Here is a 19,872-nt window from a genome sequence, read left to right as displayed (position 1 = left end):
GTTCAAATTTCAAGTAAATTCACTTGGCACCGTCATTTTGCGTAACCGCGAGTTGAAAGGAAATAATGTTTTAGCTGCTATCTTTCGGCTGCTCAAGTAATATTTAAGTATTAATATATTGTCAGTTTTTACTAGAATTGTGGACACACGTCCGTTGAACTCCATTTACAACTTGACGTTGACCACTTCCTCGAGTAGTCTCATATGCTGAGACTTTTCTATTTCGCTGCAATGTAGTAATTTCGAAAATAATACTCCCTTTTGACTTGAATTGAATGGAAGAGTAGCCTTTTCAGTTAACTTGGAAGCAGCAAGTTTTCGGATAAAAATGGCGCCGTTGATTTTGGTGGCTTTAACTGAAGAATGGATAATGAACAAATTGGGATTAAGTCATCAACGCCTTGGTAATATTTCTTGATATTTACCATAATAATAAACATTAATATGTAATGAAGATTTCAAAGTCAGTCTATGAAAAATGTTGCCTTGTTAATTGTGGCTTTTCGAACAAAATTGCTGTTAATCTGTCAGGAGGCTGTAAACGATTAAATTGAGTTACTCTGGTGAAAAAAAAAATCCTACTCTATTTTCTAAACAGGGGATGTTCGTTCACTGAGTCTCCCTGGTACATATAATCAGAAAATCGGATACCTGGGAAATGGACTGGCCAACTTTGAACGTCTGAAATCTCTGAATCTTTCGCATAATTCAATAGTCTCTGTTGAGGTAGGCTTGAGTGTTTCAGATACTGTTTTTTTTTATGCCGTTGAATTGCTGTCTTTAATGTGTTTAATGTTCCTTGTTATACCTCAGGGTCTGCAACATTTGAAACATTTACAGTTCCTAAATCTCTACTATAATTGCATACCTTCCCTGGAAGAGGTAAAGGTCCTCTTTGAGTTGCCGGTTTTGAGAGAACTTGATCTGAGACTCAATCCTCTGGGCAAGACTGACCCGAATTACCGACTTTACGTCGTGCATGCCATGACCGGCCTGCGCAAGTTAGGTAAGGAATCAGCCGGACTGCTAATACCAGATACATTTTGAGTATTTCTATGGACTTCTTTGCTTTCAGACGGATGTCTGGTCAAAGATGCTGAGCGCAAGTCGGCCAAAAGGCAGTATTCACAGCAAAGGTACAATGCAATCTCTAAAGTAAAAACGCAATTTCTGGTGTTTGTGGTGGCCCTTCAGGGTCAGCCAGTCCACCCATATTTACATTTGCAACATAAATGCAAATCTTCCTATCTGACAGAGGTGTCAAATCCAGATCCAGAAAATAAGACCTGCCTCGATTTGTATTAGACACAAGAGCTCGTTTGCCTGCCGGTTGAGTAGAAGGATCTGTGCTTTCAAGCCGTTGTAATATTAACACAGCTGTCGTACTTTCTGTTCTTTTATTATTGTCGAATTATTGCTGCTTTTGGCCTGTTATACTGAACAGCCAAGGCGAATGCTTTCTTTACCGTTTCGGAGGTCAGTAAGATGAAAAACATTGCTGAAGATTATGAGGACCCATGATAGCAAACTTCAAAAATTGCGTTTTCTATTTACAGCATTAAAACCCTCATGCCATACAGGTACACATCATGTACACCTGACATGTGTTGTGTTGCAAAAAAAAAAAAAAATGCACGCCATGCATGGGATTTAAAGTGTTAAGGCCAAAAGTGCGATTTTTTTCCATGGGGCACCTAAATTCCTGACAGCACTCCTGTTACCGCTTTCATTAATCATGTTATTTGCTCACGATTTTCAGAAATCGTAATAACCGACAAGCCTTAGTGGAGCGCCTCAGCAGGAAGCTCTCCCTGTTGAATGACACTGATGGTGTTGAGTTGAACCACACTGGCGCCAATCACAGAAGCGGCAGCTACTCAAATGCAGAATTACAGTCTTCTCATCAACAGCAGGGTGAGATAGAATTCTTCTTGTTTTTTCCCATTTATATTTGACGTCTTTCTGCGAGAAATGATACAGTTTCACACATCTCTTTAGTTCCAGGTGTTTGAAGTTTTATTTAGAAAGGCTAGCCCCCACCTTTTCCTGTTTTTGTTGCGGCGTATTGTTGAGGCCTTCATGCCAATATCATTGAGGATTCACAATGTGATCATTTTAAGAGTCATGTGTCTTTTATTTTATTTCAAAGTTAGAATAGAATCTATGAAACAAAAATGTTCTTCTATTAATTCTGTTAAATTTAATTATGCAATTCTAGCACTAGGTGGCAACAGAGGGCTGCTATAAAACTGTTTTCAAAGGTCCAGCGTGATTGTAGTTTAGGATGCATTTGTTTGTTTATTTGGGGCGTTAGGTCAGTCCAGTATTGACATCAGACTTCCAAATTCGTAACTGCGGACTAAAAAAAATGGCAGCTGGTTGTTGGAGAGATCGTAGTCTACTTCCTGAGTGAGATCACTATTCATCAAGGCACAGAGCCGATGGTTTGTACTGGAGATAAATGAATCATTGTTTACAATTCCATTTCTAAATAAATAGATAATAGTTAGTCCAATCATCTATCAAGTGCATTCAAATCCCACCATTTTACAAGTAACTGAAATCCAGTACATTTTGACCCAAATCCTGGAAGTAATCGTTGAACAAGTGTTGGTAGTAAATGTGTTATGTTGTGTTGTGTTGTAACATTTTAAAGCTCAAGAACACCAATATCCCAGTTCTCACCATTCTGGCTCAAACCCCGTTTTGTATCCTTCATGGGTGACTGAAGTTGCTGGCACACCGACACAAGCAGAAAACAAGCAGCAGGTACAATATCAGCGAGATTAGCGTCTGTGATGCTTTTCTGTGACTGCTTGGTGCCACATTCATGTGCCATCAGATAATCTGACTACTCCTTCCAGGAAAGTTACAGGAAGCCCTTGGGAGAACTGCTCGACCTCCTGGACAAACATTGGGTGGGAGAGAGAACTCTGCAACTTAACACCAACTTCCTGAGTGTGTTCGCTTTGGGGATTTTATCTAATTGCAGGAATTTGAGATTAAAAAAAAGAAAAAAAATCTTCACATTCTTTCCCTTTTCTGCATCCAGCTCAGATTGTCCAGATTCTCTCTGTGATGGAAAACCGTATCTATAATCAGGATGCTGAGATAAAGACCTTAAAGGAGGATGTGGGAGCGTTGTGTCTTTTTGCAGCTACGCAAGAACGACAACACAGAGCTGATGTGAACAAATTCACCGCTGATCTGGTGATAATACACACAGATGGGTTGTTAAAATGTTGAGAATTTACGTTGTTGAAAACGTTTCATTGGAATTTATGCAAATAACATAACACAACTTTTGAAAACCATATGACATCTAGATTGGAATGGGCAGATGTAAATTACAGATGATTGAGCACGCACTTTGCAACCACAACATGCCACTTAGTCAAGGGCCTCTGAGGACTCACCCCCTGAATCCAGTTTGCACCGTTCACTTCACAGATAATTTCTAGAAAACCTCCGATACCACATTTGATTACATCTCTTACTAATAAGATAAGAAAACCTTTATTAGTCTCACAGTGGAGAAATTCCCAATTCACAGCAGCAAAGTTATGAAAGGAAGAAGTAGAACAACAAAATATAGGAGCTGCTGGAAAGGCAGCCACTCTCGCGGCGGCATTTTGAAGTAGTTTGTCATATAAATTACTTTATTCAAAGTAATTCATGGGGACATTCAAATTAAACGTACTGTAGCTACAGTACAAGAAAGCAAGTCATGTGCTGCACAGACTTTATAGCACTTATTCAGTTATTACTCTTGTCCCATTTTATCCCTACATCATCATGAACAGTATTATGCCCCCAAGATCACCAGTAGAATACAATGTCAAATTATTTTCTAATATAGTAGACTAGAGTATAAATTACAATATCGGTATACAGTACTACAATGAAAGCAGTTACACAAAGTGACGGGAAAAGGCAAAAATAAAATCAGGAAAAAAAATCATATGATAGGACAACTTGAGCGTCTTCTGAGTCCGACGAGTATTTGTCCCATCTAACCCAGGGAGAGCTCAACGTGCAGCTGAGGGTTGCCTTGGAGGAGAACGTCGCCCTCCGTAAAGAGTTGCTCACATCAGAACGCATGTATCGCCAGTATATGACAGAGCACCCGCCCACTTCTCACAATATCGGTGAGTGGCGACGCCACTTCATATTTATTTCAGGAAATGTTATGGCGATAAACTGACACATGTCATATTTGCATGAACAGAGGCTCAGAGAAGGGTGGAGGAGGTGAAGGAGGAGTTGGAAGAGCTGAGGAGAAGAGTGAAGCAGGCTCAGAGCGCCGATGAACCTCCTCAGGTATCCTCCTCCATTTTAGCTGTGGTGATAAAATGACATTACTTCATACATACTCACTTTTGTTTGTGTGACTTGTTCGGTCACTCACTACGGGTCTGACTGGAAATGTGCAGGAATTTGATTAAGGAGATTCCGGCAGGTATGAAGCAGCAATTGCAGGTGCTGTTTGAGTGCGAGTTAAATTAGTTTTTGTTTAAATTTGCTTTATTTTCTTCTCCGATATGTTTGTTTTGAGATGCTAGAATCATTGAGCTATTCGTTATTTGGAAAAAATGTCGAAGGCAGTGTTTATTTGAAGTTAACTGAGAAAGATAATTTATTAAAGGATGTTTGTGTATTAAGTGTGTCAGACCGCTGTCATTTTAACAAATGATTTGGGAGGGAAATGTTTGGGACAACTGGATCAGCATCAAGGTTGTGTCTCCTCTTAACCTTGGTTGTTTTTCACTTTTGTAGGTCAGAGCTGATGGGAGTCTCAACAACACTGCAGCACAATGAATGCATCAAGATTGCGGCTGTGCTGTGAGTGTTTTTTTAAAAAAATACACATTACCTCTGACTTGAGGTATCAGGCACGCATGCACACACACTGAGCCGAATAGAACAACTCTGTCTTTTTCTTTTTCATAGGCCCAAACAAGCCGTAACATGACACTTTCACTTTCACAGCAGAGGTGGTTGGTGGGCCTTCTTTTTTTATTTTCAATAATGCACTACAAATCATGAACACACAATTAAGAGGTCTAAAGAACAAGTACATAGATCCACTGCATGCACCGGAGACACGATAGCACATTAAAATGTTACGGGGGGGGAAAAAAAAAAAAGAATACACACATATTGTTCCTCCACATTAAAGGTGCACAGTATTTGGCATTAAGCACAGGGAGCTTACTCGAGCGACTCCAGCAGACAAAATAATCACACTGATAGTTGATATAGTTTTGTGGCTGCGACTGCAGGCAAGTGTGACAACAAACTTTTTGTTAAAAAAATCTTTTACAAAAGTATACTGTTTGGATTTTTTTTCCCTTTTACATCAGACAGTATTTAAGGATATAACTGGCATTCCCTGCTTGACTTGAGTTAAATTTGTGCCTCGGATGACAGTACCACACGTTAAAGGTTCTCCGGATAACAAATATAACAGCATTTGGTGGCAGCCAACTTTGTACATGTACATATTCTATAGATTTCAAGCAATAACACCGTTTCATCATCACTTTTCATTACTTACGATTTCTAAGCAAGAAAACAACTGTCCAGTAGTCTGTCCTTACAGCAGGCACAGTAGACCAAATACAACATAGTCCTTCTATCATTTCTGTGCTTCCCAATCAAATGTAATATACATAATAACATGCACAAGGTACAGAAACACAGGAAGGAATATTAAGCCAGTGTCAGAAATCGAACAGGTGGCTACAGTTAGATTATACACAATTGAAACACAAATATATCGGAGGTTCTGTACATGAACGGGGGGGAATAATATCCAATGTCAAATGTTAAAAATACAATCTTGCACGACTGCACACCCGCCCGCTCAATTGGCAGGATTTACCTGTTTAAAATTAGATGCAAAATTGTTTTAATGGTGTGATGGGAGAGAAAATAGGGGCATCCAATGAACTATATTTGGGAGGTGCTGAGCTAAAGGCATATTCATAAAATGTCAGACCTTATAGAACAAAGAATATGAACAGCAGAGTTTATCCACAGTTGACAATTGGGGATAGTAGACACAAGTCAGAATATTTAATACACATGTACAAAGGTGTGCCAATTATCTGGAACACTGTGCCAATTAAAATCTTCAAGTGGATGTAGAATTTTTTTTTCCTGCAAAAAAAGTGCAATGTTATTACATTAAAAACCCTTGTACCTTTTTTTTGTTGTTTTTGTTGGCTTCCATTGTTCGTTGTGCTTGATATTCTAAGGCCCGATCAAAACAACAAAACTTCGTTATGATCATCATCATTGGCGTTCTCCTCTTGGCAGGAACTCACTATTAGATAGGAATGTACCAGCTGGTGAAGACTTTGTAAAAATAGATGTAAACAATTTTCCAGTTCTCACACTTTCACAAAGAGAGGAACTCTCTGCGCAACCACATGCACACACAAAATGACTGGGTGGGAAAATATATGACAACCTGTTTTGTTTTGTTTGTTTGTTTTAAGTACTCTTTTGAAAGAAAGTGATCCAAGCTGTCGACCCATGTTTTCTCTGCACCGCTCACATGGGTTTGGCTATGGGGGGTTTGGTGACCTTCTTTTCATAGGACCCTTGATGCTTGTATCCTGAGACGTATCCCGAAGTGTCGACCAGGTCTACTCGTCCCGCCTTACCCTTCCCGCGTCCCGTGTTGTCAAAACGCTCCTTGTGCGACCCGGTGAACTTGGTGGTGTCTGTCAGTCGGTTGACGGTTGGGGAAGCGACGGCTCTCTGCAAGGGAGTTTGCGGGATATTAAAAAAAGTCAGTTGAGGATTTGGTTTTTACAAGAACTCTTACCGTGACCCCGGAGATCACGGGCGTCTTCCCCTCAATCAGTTTAAATACTTCAGCCTCGGCCTCCTCGCCAGTCTTCTCTTTGTACTTCTTCCTGGAAAGCTCTCCTAGAGCAATCTTGAACTCGTCATATGTGATGGTGCGACAGGATTTCTTCCTGAAACAGATGATTTGTTACAGGGAAGCTCAGCCAACTCTAAAACAAAAAGACATAAGTGTCATTTCAAACTCGGGTGACAGTTTTACCCTTAAAATAAATGTCTTGCAGATTATTTGACTTTGAAAAAACACACCAGAGGTGTAGTGTATCTGTAACTTGTAATACAAACATACATTGCATATCTCATAATTATAAGATATACAATGTTTGTTAGCGTGAACTTTTTAGTAGTCTCAGCAGGACAACAACATACGTATGCAGTGAATATGCTCTTTAATTTCTGATGACAACCAAGGATAAAACTTAATACATACAGAGAGTTGATGTATCACATCCATGTGGGTCCTTGAAACCAAGCACTACTTTCATATTAGCCAGGGCTTTGGCGCCATCTAGTGGCATCCGTGTGTTACATAAAGAGTCCTAAAATATACCAACATTCTGCAAATAGGTGAGTTTTTTTCCAGTGAATAGCTGAGGATAAGTTTCACAAAGTGAGCGGCTTCATGAAAAGAGCACCGCGATTAGTAGGGGGTTCACTGTCTTATTTTATTATTAAGTGATAAATGCACAGTAACAATATCGCGCATGCAGTCTGAAGGACAACCACATTATGGTGGGATAATGTGAGGCGCTTATGAACTTGATTGTCAAATCATATTATCAGATAGCTCCAATTTCATCCCTGTGCTGACCTCAGTCTTTTGTGGGAATCCTTTATATGCACGGTACATAAGATTCCTATGATATGCTGTAATGATTAGTTTTATATTCCTGACTTTTCTTTCTTTGGAAATTTGGCACGACATCAGCATGCGTGTGCCATTTGTGACGAACGAAGCTTTAACTTGTGATGCACTGCTTCATGTGGAACCAAATGCATTGACATTTATAAGGTCAACTTGTGACAGCTGGCAATAAGTCAGATCTTTCTCACTCATGCTCCATCTGAGAGTATTTCACTTGTCTCGTTGGCCACGTCCCCATTTGACTTCCACATAGTAACAAACACAAACATTCATCGCTGTGGAGATAGATCAACCAAACAACAGCACATGAAGCTCCGCTGTCTCCCAAGGCAACCTGCCGTCATAGCAACAAGGCACGGTAAACAGGGGTGTTAAGGTTTATCATTATTTCTTCTCCCCCCATTGACCTGCTCTGTTTAGGCACTCTATCAGTGTTGAATATTTTTGCGCTCCATGCTCGGAATCATTCCCATGCTGTCTAATGTCAGACGGGAAGCTGAACTTCCACTGCCGTTTCTGTCTGGGGAAGACAAATATGTGTCTCCATCAGATTGAGTGCATACTGTAAGACCTCAGATATCTAAATAGTTAATATTTGTAAATAAACAGCAAATCAGCGTTTATGGAGGTGACAGAAGAAGGATAAAGGTTGCACCCGGAATGGAACATTATTTCACCTTGGAAAACTGCCGCTGACCTGTTATAATTTACATACTTGAACCATCTGCTTGCTGGACCACGAACCAAAGACGGAAGACTGTTTTTAATCCACAGCTTCCAATAATGTTCACTAATAGGGAACCACGGCATGGAAAATTAAGCCACCATGCAACCATGGCAGTAATTAATTTGTCTCCGCCAGATTTCTACAGCCGTCATAGTTTATGTTGAGGCCTCTGGGCTCTCAACACTCCAAACCTTAGGAAATCACTCAGCCATACCGTGTTTAGCCAGTGCTCATTAATCTGAATGTACTTGTGCATGCAACGGGCCTTGACGCTGATTAAAGGGAAATGCATGGACGCCTTAAACTGCTCAGTCATGCCTGGAGCTAGTCAGTTCATGAACGCCAGCAACCCCCCGTCTGGACACCGCTACACTTGACACAGATGCTACTGTACTGACCTCAAAGCTTTTGGACACACGTTTGGTCTGTTGTCATGATAATGTGGCATTCACCGAATTGCCAACCTTGGATATTTTTCCAGCCCGTATCATCCCGTTTCCATGGCTTTGCTAATGTGAACTGAGTATGTTCAATTAGCTCATGATAACAAGCTACACCTCATTGGAAGTGCTTTTTCAGATTAGATGGAGAATTATCGAATCTGGTAAAAAAACAATGCTTTCAGCACATGTAATTTTCTTGGCCAACATCAAACACTTTTCTTAAATAAGTAAGATCGTCATCAACCAAGAACTCACTCTGTCGCTCTATTTACAGTTTATATTTGATATTGTGTTGCTATCCATGGAGGTAAATACAAGTAATGAGCCTAACTTGACAAAGTTAGGAGCAGAAAGTACAGATGTCGTTTTCAAATGTAGGGGTTAAAAAAATAAATACATTAAAAAGCACAGATACGTGGAAAATCTCCTGTAAAGTGAGTATTACTTTACTAATGAAAGCAAGCATAGTAGAAGATTCTGACGACAGCCTAAGAAGCGTAAGTGAAAATTATTGCAACTCGTCTGCTTCTCCGCGCAACATAGCCAAGTCAACAATAGAATGTAATGTACATGGAAACAGGAAAGTAATTTCTGTTATGCCCGGTGGGAAATTTTGATTTTAGAAATTGTATATTGAAATAAACAATTTGATGTAGACATTTTAGTCTGAATTTTAATAAATTGGAAGCCGAGCAGCATCCTGGATCCAATAACGGTCGACCGTAGTTCCACTGTATGTAGGGATTGTCCTATTGCACCTTAACGCTTGCAAGAGTATCGCTCGGTACGTAAGAGCGACAGAGTGTTTAAACCACAACTTTTGTTTTTTTTGCAGTGATGAGCATCAATATTCTGCAACCTAATTGCGAAGGATCCGTTTATTGCCTCTTGCTCATGCCACAAATCCAAAATTTTGCAAACTGCTGATTATAGTCCAGATTGCCATGGCAACCGTCACAATTAACACAAGTCTGGCCGTGTAAGCACAAAATCCACTAAATCAGCGTGACAATTCCTATTCCGTGGCCTTTTCCACTCCTGCTGCAACACATGATGAAGAGTTACTTCCAAACCCCCTCTCGTGTTTCCTTACTCAGATCGTTTATCTTGGTTACTGTCGTTTGATTTGACGGTACATATTTGCAGGAACAAGTTGTGATACGTTCAACTATCTAGCACACTTTGCTCGGTCAGTAAATAAAACATTTCCCTCTTTAGTGCAATTGAGGTCACCATTTATTATTAGAGTCTAGTGCACTTGAATCAAGCATCAAAGGATGAGCCAATCTGGCCCGGGGAGGTTCAGGAGGAGCCATTCATCCAGATCTTTTGTTCTGGTTTCTGATAGCAGCTTGGCTTAGTGACATGTTCAAAACCCAACCAAACATATCTCACTTCTTTATGTTTACAGTTCGACGTCAAACCGTGGATCAGTTTTGCTCTAAAAGGCTGTTGCATGTTTTATCACATCAAAATGTGTTTTTCCTCTCCCCTTCAATGTTCCTGTAATTATAACCCAGGCAATGTTATTGCCACTTCATTGGACTTTGGGGCATGCGTGAGAGTTCAATGACTAAGTCTTAAGTCATCGCTGCTTCTGCTAGTAATATCGAAGCAGTCCTGTCATGGCACATCTGTGGTGAACCGCATTCATCCAAATACATCAGTCCCTGAGTCACGTCTGGATCGACTGCTTCTAATGTGACTTAGAAGCATCTCTTATGTTTCGGGATGGCCCAGACTGATACCAGGTATCAGGATTCGGTCGATAACAGCCTTATTTTAATGTACTGGCTACTTAGGAAGGCTGCCAATACTCGCCACTGATACTTAAGGGAAACAAATCTGACATCGAGTAAATCCTCCTCGGCAGCGGTAGGCACAATACTGTGGCGGTTTCACACATTGGCGAATCAAAATCTGCATCAGAAACAAAGGTGTTCATAATTTTTGTCATTGTGTTAAATGAAAATAAATGTATGTATCACAAGTACCAGAGGTATCGGTATTCGGTATCGGTGAGTACTCAAAGAAAGAAACCCCATACTGGTATCGGTCTGGAAAAAAAGTGGCATTGAACATCCTTAGTTATGTTTATGGTAGAAGAAGTCTGCTTTCTTACTTGACTTTGGAGAAGACAATGTCGACGTCGGTGAGGGTAACAGTCTTGCCGTCGATCACGCCGCAGTCCTTGCAGAGCTTGGACCAATTCTTCCCATGCATGTCTTTGCCGGTAGCGCGCGTGTCGCCATGAATGGCGAATCGCCGGAACGATTCCTCTAAAGCTGTCAACTCCACCGGTGTGGATGAGCCCACACCTCCTTCGCTGGTCCCATTTGAGTCAGTAGAGAGCCTTTTGGAGGTACGGTCTCTTGAGTGTTCACTATGTGGCCTCAGTTGGGCCGAGCTGAAGTTGGTATTCTTGACTGTCTGGACCTTAAAGTCATCTAGTCTGTCTCTGAGAAGAAGAAAAATGTTCATCTGACCATCAGTATGGGGTATGACAAATAAAAATGAAAATTAGATCATTCAAATGCAGTGACTGAAGGGTTTTTTTTGGGTTTGTTTTCTCATACACAATCCAGGAGGTAGACAACATGCTGGAAGGCAGGTACTACACATTACAGCACATGATTTTGTTTGTTTGTGCAAGTAGCCCCAGAAAAATCAGCCCGGAAGGATCCAAGTAGTTTAAACCTGTTCTAGAAGACGAGCAGACAAACTCTTCTGAAGACAAACAAACAAACAAAAAAAAGATTTTGGCCAATGTGCTAGTGATCCCTGTCAGTGAAGTGATGCAAGCAGGATTTGATTCAACCAAATTAAAAGTGCACTGTGATTGGACTTGTGTATTTGTTGTGGTCGTATGGTATTTTACAGGGATGAATGTCCTATTGGATTAGAAGCATAGACTGACGTGACCGCTAATGAACATGTAGCTTCTCAAACTTACTTCTGGTCTGCCATGCTTGTGCAGGAATTAGATTTCCTCTGTGCAGTGCTTGGATGAGCTGACTTGTGTTTTCTCTTTGTGCTGTGGAAAAGATGAAAATGGAGGTGGGTACTGTGAGATGAAGTGCCCACACATGAATGCAATAGAAAGACAGTAACAGTAGGTCTTTTCTCTCATGCGTTTCCAGTAATAAACATCATTTAATTGCCCTCATGCCATGAACAGAGTATCGAGCCAAATTCATGCATACATCTATTATGTAGACATGTTTTTAGCGCTATCCTTTCAAAGGGTTGCTCGACAGATCTTATTGCAAATACTGAAGACACAGCACGACTCATAAACTAATGGGATGGTCCAAACCAAAAAATATCACCCACCTACATTGTGACCAAAATGGTCACATACTGGGTTGGGATATTTCTTTAAATCATGATGGGATGATTTCTAAAGTAATTTTAGGTAGCTGATAAGATCCCTGACCATATAAGGTACTTGTTTGAATAGGGAGAATAGAGCACAGTACACCATAACATATTGTATCAGTCCTTAGATACCATACAAATATGCACCTAGTTGCCGTGTTAAAACATCTTAGCATTCACGCAATAGGGTGTAGAAAAATAGTGACGAACAAACTGAGGAAAATTGAACATGACAGACTGACTACAAATATTCACAAAATGTCTCTACACACTGAGAGTAGCAGCACATTCACCCCGACCTCACCTCCCACTTGAAAAAAGAAATCACATTGTATCTAAAATCTGTAACATAAAAAGCAGAAAAATGATATACTGTACCTAAAAATGATATACAGTAAAATGCCATCCGTCCCAAACTCAATCCATTGGTCCTGTATGCTCACCTTTGAGCGTTTCCCATAATTAACGAGGCATCCTTAAAGAGTGTGTGTAGCTCTGGCAAAGAAGACACCAAACTACCAGTTTAAATCGATACTGTACGAAATGTTCAGGCGCTGGCGAGAAGTCAGAACCGCTTTTGTTCACGTGACTCATGAAGCTCTAACTTAACCCCCCGCCTCCAACAAGACAACATGTAAAGTTCTGCCTATTGTCTCCATCAGCAGCCTATGGACTCTCAACACTCAACCTTGCATCGACGTTAATGGGTACCAAAGCGAAGAGTGACACAGCATTAAAAGAAAATATAAACGGCTGAATAATGTGTCTTTCAGGGATGCAAACACTGGGAGCCCTTTGTCTAATTCGAGGGCCCTCTCTGCACGACCCTCGCACATTTATTCACACACACATGGCGACATCGTAGACTCTCACTATTGACGCAAGGCACTTTGTCATCGAGGACTCGGGCCAACACCAGAGTTGAGTCTAGACAAAATCCTATTCTTTATTTTACCCCTCTGACATGTATTTTATGTTCATCTCTCGTCGTTCCATTTTCTACCTTCTCAATGAGTGCTTTTGTTGAACTAACAGTACATTTGTATGTGATTTTACAAGTGTTTTGGTTACTTGATATCAACAGATCATTTTCCACGCTGATATGTTTTGAGCCTCGATTCCCCAAAGAACGTGTAGAATTTTAGCCTTTTCATAAACATAAACAGCTTCTTTGCTTTTTCCAGATAACTTTTTTAAAGGGCACTCCCATCAAAGGAATCTTGAACTTCGTCAAATGAAAGTAAATTCTTCTTTATGTCGGTTCGTAGTAAAAGACAAACGAAAGATACAATTTAGCTCTAGTTTTAGTTCCATGTTTTAAACGCGACTATTTTGTAGATGCTTTTCAGACTAAAGAGGCTTTTAATTTTTTTTTTATGAGGATGTGTCTTATTTTTATGTATTTCAAATTTGGATTATCTTTAAACGATCAAAATTATCCCTTTCAAATCTTGATCACGATTCTCAGTCAAAGTAATGGATCAAAAGATTAATATGTCAGTTGCCTAAATTATCAATGATTAGTTGATTAAATGTGTATGGCAAGTTAACACACATAGAAAAAGAAATGTCTCATCATAATACCTTGTTTTAACCCTACAAATGTGCTACGTTGAAAGAATTTACCCGCTTGGAACGTTTTATATCAAATGAAACTCAAGACTAATAGTTGATATTTGTTTACGATAAATTGTGTCACTTGTGATTTATGCTAGCAACAAATACTCCAAACATTTGAATCCCCTTATATGCTTTATCTTCCCCAAATATGAGACCCCTCAATCAATAGGCAGAATCCTCCCTTCTCCTCCGATTTATAGTCAGTAGTATCAAGTGCCCAAGTCAAGAAGACAACACACCTCCTCGCACCATATGCTGACCAATGCAGAGAAGTAGTAAAAATATTACAATGACAGCTCAGATGTTAAGGTAACTGTATAAGTGTTGTAGCTTTAATATGGACACAAGCATCATTTTGTTGTTTTTCCAACCCTTCTAAGCTAGGCGGAGGGCAGCTCTCTGTGAGCGTTTAACAGCATGCTTGCATCCATTCGCCTTTTGGCAACATGCTCCGCGCATGAGTGCTTCAACCATAAGTTGACCCAATTTTTAACTGCATCTATTTGGAGCTACAATACGCCATCACGGTTGGAAACATTCTATTCATGCTCAGGATAGGAGATCAGCCAGCGCAAGGTGCGAGCTGCCAAAAAATGTGGTTGTTTGGCAGATGGTGTGACACATAAAATGATGACATTGTTGACGGTGATGGGGGCGTGGAGGGAAGAGAGTGTTAATGTTACACGGCATCATGTCAGCGTATCACAGCGAACTCCCATCTGTGCTATATCCCAATCCTTGCTTGGCAGAGGCTTTCGATTGGGACCGATCCGTCATGAAGTAGGGATCATCGCCTTTGCAGTCAAACCCCGCTCGCATTCACCACACGCAATTGATTCCAGGATGCTGATTGATGTCAATGTTTTATTTTTATTTTTTTTAATGTAAACAAGATTGAAATTCTCAGTTTCAGGGTCAACAGTCTTAACTTTGGAAGTGTGAAGCGTAACTTTGATAACAGGTGACTGTGCGCGTGGTGATGCTCGAGTTACTTTTTTGGATAACTGTGTGGAAATTCCGATAAGGAAGCAAGGTTTCTTCTTTTCGACCATGCATCACAAAAACTGCCGAATGAGAAAATGCCATAAAGTTAATCCTTTCATACTCACTGAACTGAGCTCACGTGAGATTTGAATAACAAAGAAAATCCTTGCGACTGGAAGCAAAATTTCCCCCTAAATTTGGCGGAGTCACAAGTTTCATGGTGTCCTGTTTGAGTTTGACGATTGGTCTCCAACCAAAATACGGCTGAACAATGAATTGACTTTGCAATGTAGTAGAGCACTATTTTATATATATACAGTATCTATATATCTATATCTATATTTATCTATATATCTATATCTATATACTGTATATATATATATATATATATATATATATACTGTATATACAGTATATATAGATAGATAGAAAGAGAGATTGTTGTTTTTTTTAGTGAATCCTTAAAAGACGGCAAATCAAAGTGTTTTGCAAATTCACAACTCAAATACTGAAGTAGATCAATAAAATGTCTTAAAATAAAATAATTTTGCCTTTATTTTAGCGGAAGCTTGTAGGCGTCCTCATTAAGTGTATCACACCAAAACGTTTATGTAAATTAAATGATATTGTTTCTTCAAGTACAGATTAATTTATTGCTTGGTTGTTAAAATAATTGTAATTTTGAGAGGAGGGCAAAAAAAAAATCACAATTAGATTATTTCTCAAACTTGTTCAACCCTAAATCAAAAAGCATCCCGAGTTCAATGTCAATGTTATGCTAAGGAGTTTATTAAGCAATAGATAGATTGCTAGATCTATAGTAAAAAAAAAAAAGTTTGGAGAGAGACAAAATGCATTAATTTTTTTATATGACATGAGCAATGCTTCAAGATTGTACTACCTAATGACACTGGAATCAGCTCGGGGAGATACTGACTGTATTTGGTTTTCGTCACTGTCCCCCTCCCGCCCTCTTAAAAGAAACATCAGAATGATATCATCACTGTGTAAAACAGACCCGTGGTCACCACTACCATATACTCTCCATTAGTCTTTGCCTCCCTGCGACTGCTCTGAATCACACATATTGGCGTGCACCGAGCTGTAGAGTAACAAGATGCTTAGAGCCAGCCGCAGCGGTTATTGTTGGCAGCAGCATTGAGCTCAATACCGACTGTGTGAAGAAAGCGTGACGCCGTAGATGTCAACGGGAAAGGCCGAGTAGTAATTCTTTGGCTATAGCAGGGATGGCCAATTTAAATGCTGGAGAGGACCAGAGTTTATCATCAATGCTACTGGGGGAGCCAGATAGGACCACACACACTTCCTAACTAGATGCATGACAAAAATGCAATTGTAAATATGGACTAAATAAGCGCGTATGTGCAAAATGCGTGCTTAATAAATTTCAATTTTGATCATATATACTTTTCTCAATGCATGTTTAAATGAGCCATCATCCCAACATGACACGAAGAGTTTTAAGCAACAACTAGTGCAAAGGGCTCCACTGCATAAAAATTACTATTCAAGGATGGCACAGAGCTGCTGAACAAAAACCCAACACTAAGTGCAAGAACTCATTTTGTACTTTCCCCCCCCCCCCCACAAAAATAAAGTGACTTAAAATTTGTAATCATTTTGGTACAATGTGTTTCCGTCCTGTCATTCCACATCTGCAAAAATGTATTCACATTGGAGTATTTTTAATGATGACTGAAGAATGAATGGATAGGGAGAGGCATCAGCTGACTTTGGAGTGTACATTATTCTTCTTTGACTACCGTATTATAATTATTGATGAATTAGCAATGTTGTCCTGAGCAGCTAGTAAAACAATACAATGGCTGCATTGCAACATCATGATAAATTGTATTTCTGGTTCTATTTATAATCTGCCATAACTGATACCCTTCTGCGGTCGCATCACAAAGAGCCCCCTCTAAACTCATTTGTGGAGTCAGTACTTTAAATACCTACAGGTCTCAAGTGTCAGGTTTATGATGCAACTTCAGAAGTGTACTTTCACCAGAAACATTGGTTGCATTCAATGTCAGAGGGGTTTTACTCTTGAGGTTCCTTGTAACTCAGATGGATGAGAACATGTGTTCTTCATTTATTACAACAGAAGAGACTGTAGCCCAGGGATGGGCAACTGGCAGCCAGTGGCCCACAAACTTTTTTAAATGTACTGTATGTATTAATTATTAATATTATTATTTAAACAAACCACATAAAAATGCATTCAAAAATGGGATATATATTTTGCCCAAAAATGGGCAAATTGGAGGTGGCGGGGGGACGGGAAAAATCCAAAATATGAAAAAAGAAAAACCGGTAATATGCTAATCTGCGAGTTCCAAACTGCGAATGTGCGGGGATCAACGTTTTGAGTTGTATTGTCACCAATTACCACTAAATGGCAGACAATTCCTAGTTGTGCTTTCAGCAGGTCTTACACTGCCCCGTAGTGCAACGTGAGTAGGCCTCATACTTTTTGGTGTATCTAGAATGATATGCAGGACAAAGATATTGCAGAGAGTTGATTTTTGTGAGAAAAAAAATTATATACAAAATTTGTTCTTGCACGCAATGTTGCTTTCCTGTTCAGCAGTTTTGTGCTGTCATTGAATAGTATATGAGAGCCCTTTTGCTTTAGTTTGTTGTTTGCTTCAAACTCTTTGTTGTTGGGTTAGGACATAGGTGTCAAACTCAGGTCCTGGAGGGCCGCTGTCCTGCATGTTTTCCAAGTCTCCCTGTTGCAACACACCTGATTCAAATGAACAGGTTCAATGTCAGGCTTCCGCAGAGCTTGCTGATGATCTGTTCATTTGAATCAGGTGTGTTGCAACAAGGAGACTTGGAAAACATGCAGGGCAGTGGCCCTCCAGGATCTGAGTTTGACACCTATGGGTTAGGATAATGAATCTTTTATATATGCAAGAAAAATGTATTATAAAAAATTAAATAGTCCATATTTTGCACATATGCACGTATTTCGTCCATATTTTAAAAAGCATTTTTGTTATACATCTGGTTCGGAAGTGTTGCTCCAGCATTTAAATTGCCTATCCTTGTCCCAAATGTCAAAAAATAAAAATTCAAAAAGTGCAACATCAATCTTATGTCTTTTTCTTCTGAAAAGGATGCAGACATATGCAACAGTCATAGTTTGAACAGTTGGAATGATGTTATTAAAAAAACAAAAATAGACATTTGTTATTACTTTTCCTCCATCTAATGAGCCTAGGAGAAGCTGTCTGCTCCCCAGAAGCTGAGCTGCACTGTGTTTGTTTAGGCGTGTGGCAAGAATACAAGGTGACATTTCTTGTCTCTTACCTTTGTTCTATTCGGCATATTACGTGATTGCCCCTACATTTGATCATGAGCATTTCTATGGCTAGGTTTGAGCAAACGTCAAATAAAATGTGGCAAGCCACTTTTAAAATGACGTGATGGGCTTTAGTTTGACACATATACGAGTCTTCTTTTGACTGTTTTTGGAACGTGGGAGGAATCTGAAGAGAAGCAGTGTGAGAACCTGCAAACTACACACAGGAAGGCCAAGAGTCAAACATGGAACCGCTTTACTGTGATGCAGATGTGCTAGCTAACCCACCGTGCTGCTCAATAAATATATTGTTATCATAGTTAATACTCCATGCATGCATGCAAGCATGCTTTTGCATGCATGCATGGAGTGTCAGGAAGCTGATTAATGGGGCAATGCATTCTGTCTTGCATGCATAATTATGTAACAGGCCTACACATTAGCCTGACATGAAGTACTGCAGCCATAGGCCAGCTGCGATGTCAGTCAGTCTCGTCGACCAATCAGCGCGCTCGCACGGCTGCGTTTGGAAGATAAACACAGGCGAAGACACTCGTGTTGTTGACGTTACACAGACATGGCTGCGGCTGCAGCTGTTGCCCGAGACAAGTGTTACATAAAGCCGCAAATGCCACATTCACATAGACGTGCCTCAATAGTGCACGTACAACGTCCAGATAATTGCACTCATCAGCTCCAGTAGCTGCATGCGGACCTTTAAAAAACAATATCACATATGAGGGAGCGTTGACGCAAAGGAATGCAAAAAAAAAAGCGCGCCTTCTAGAATCGGATGACTGCTTTTAATATTATTTCAACACGCCTGAGCAATTAAAATAAAAAAGATTAAATCAAATCAATCACCTGGTGACGTAATCCCCCACCTCGTTGTCAGTTAAAAATCATCGTTAAAAGAATCGCCTCCGTCCGTCTCTCCTCTCCTGTCGGCTGCCCGCGCTCGAGTCGAGCGATGATGGCTCGGTGTCCCCCCCCCCCCTCCCCCCGGGATGCTGGAGAGAGAGAAGCCCACTGATTGGCTGCCTTAGCGCCGCGACGAGTTCCTCTCCTCTCGCTCGGCCGCGGTGCTGTGCGTAAAGGGTCGACAAACAACCAAAGCATCTTGTTTTGTTTGCCCGTAGAGGCACAATGATTGGCTGCTTGATTCACAAATATTTGTCATCCTGTAAATCCACGGTGCTTTAGTGAGATGTGTTGGTCTGTTTTTGTGTGTTTTTTTTTGTAATCCCGCTGAACGTGGAGAGACAATTAGCTCTTTCGAGATCCTTGGGGAAGATGTAGCATACAGGCTGCCCTCTGAACCGGATTCTCCTTAAAGGCTGTTACACAACCAGTGTGAGCCTAATGGCTGAACTTGAATGGACATTATGTAACTTTGTAGCCCTTGCTGTAGCACCGTCATAACAAAGCCCTCACAAAAAATTGAGAGGAAGACTTATCACCTAAGTGCATGAGGCCGTTGTAGAACCCCCGTCAGCCATGCATCAAGTAGATATCAACTTTACTTTATAATTCTGACAAACAGCCATTCACACCAATGGAAAATGTACAAGCCCAGGGAGAAGTCCTCACGTGGAGGGCCCCAATTACTTGCAGTTACCTGCCAAGGTTAGCAGTTTTGCTTGCAGTC

At 40.3% G+C, this 19,872-nt stretch overlaps 2 protein-coding genes across 4 annotated transcripts; one reads left to right on the top strand and one right to left on the bottom strand.

Annotated features, from left to right (window-relative positions):
* On the top strand, window positions 1-6,209 carry cep72 (centrosomal protein 72). 2 transcript variants are annotated; one of them, XM_086113590.1, is made up of 12 exons: window positions 1-404; window positions 599-726; window positions 814-1,006; window positions 1,076-1,136; window positions 1,760-1,914; window positions 2,657-2,769; window positions 2,865-2,958; window positions 3,053-3,210; window positions 4,022-4,148; window positions 4,229-4,320; window positions 4,777-4,842; window positions 4,951-6,209. In XM_086113590.1, the coding sequence occupies exons 1-11, from the start codon at window positions 329-331 to the stop codon at window positions 4,816-4,818; spliced, it is 1,239 nt and encodes a 412-aa protein (XP_085969716.1). In that variant the 5' UTR covers window positions 1-328; the 3' UTR covers window positions 4,819-4,842; window positions 4,951-6,209. The 2 variants fall into 2 exon arrangements, with proteins under 2 accessions (XP_085969716.1, XP_085969715.1); XM_086113589.1 differs by having other exon boundaries at window positions 4,777-6,209.
* On the bottom strand, window positions 4,996-19,205 carry tppp (tubulin polymerization promoting protein). 2 transcript variants are annotated; one of them, XM_086113591.1, is made up of 5 exons: window positions 19,089-19,205; window positions 11,865-11,945; window positions 11,034-11,369; window positions 6,836-6,989; window positions 4,996-6,768 (listed from the first exon to the last, which is right to left on the bottom strand). In XM_086113591.1, exons 2-5 carry the CDS (start codon window positions 11,876-11,878, stop codon window positions 6,559-6,561), a joined length of 714 nt encoding a protein of 237 aa, XP_085969717.1. In that variant the 5' UTR covers window positions 11,879-11,945; window positions 19,089-19,205; the 3' UTR covers window positions 4,996-6,558. The 2 variants fall into 2 exon arrangements, with proteins under 2 accessions (XP_085969717.1, XP_085969719.1); XM_086113593.1 differs by lacking the exon at window positions 19,089-19,205 and adding an exon at window positions 18,661-18,703.
* Window positions 19,206-19,872: the final 667 nt, after the last annotated feature.

The sequence above is a fragment of the Hippocampus guttulatus genome, chromosome 6 (assembly GCF_054856545.1).
Source record: "Hippocampus guttulatus isolate MCC_2025c chromosome 6, RoL_Hgut_1.0, whole genome shotgun sequence".
Classification (NCBI taxonomy): Eukaryota; Metazoa; Chordata; class Actinopteri; order Syngnathiformes; family Syngnathidae; genus Hippocampus; species Hippocampus guttulatus.
This window is presented reverse-complemented; position numbering and strand designations above follow the sequence as displayed.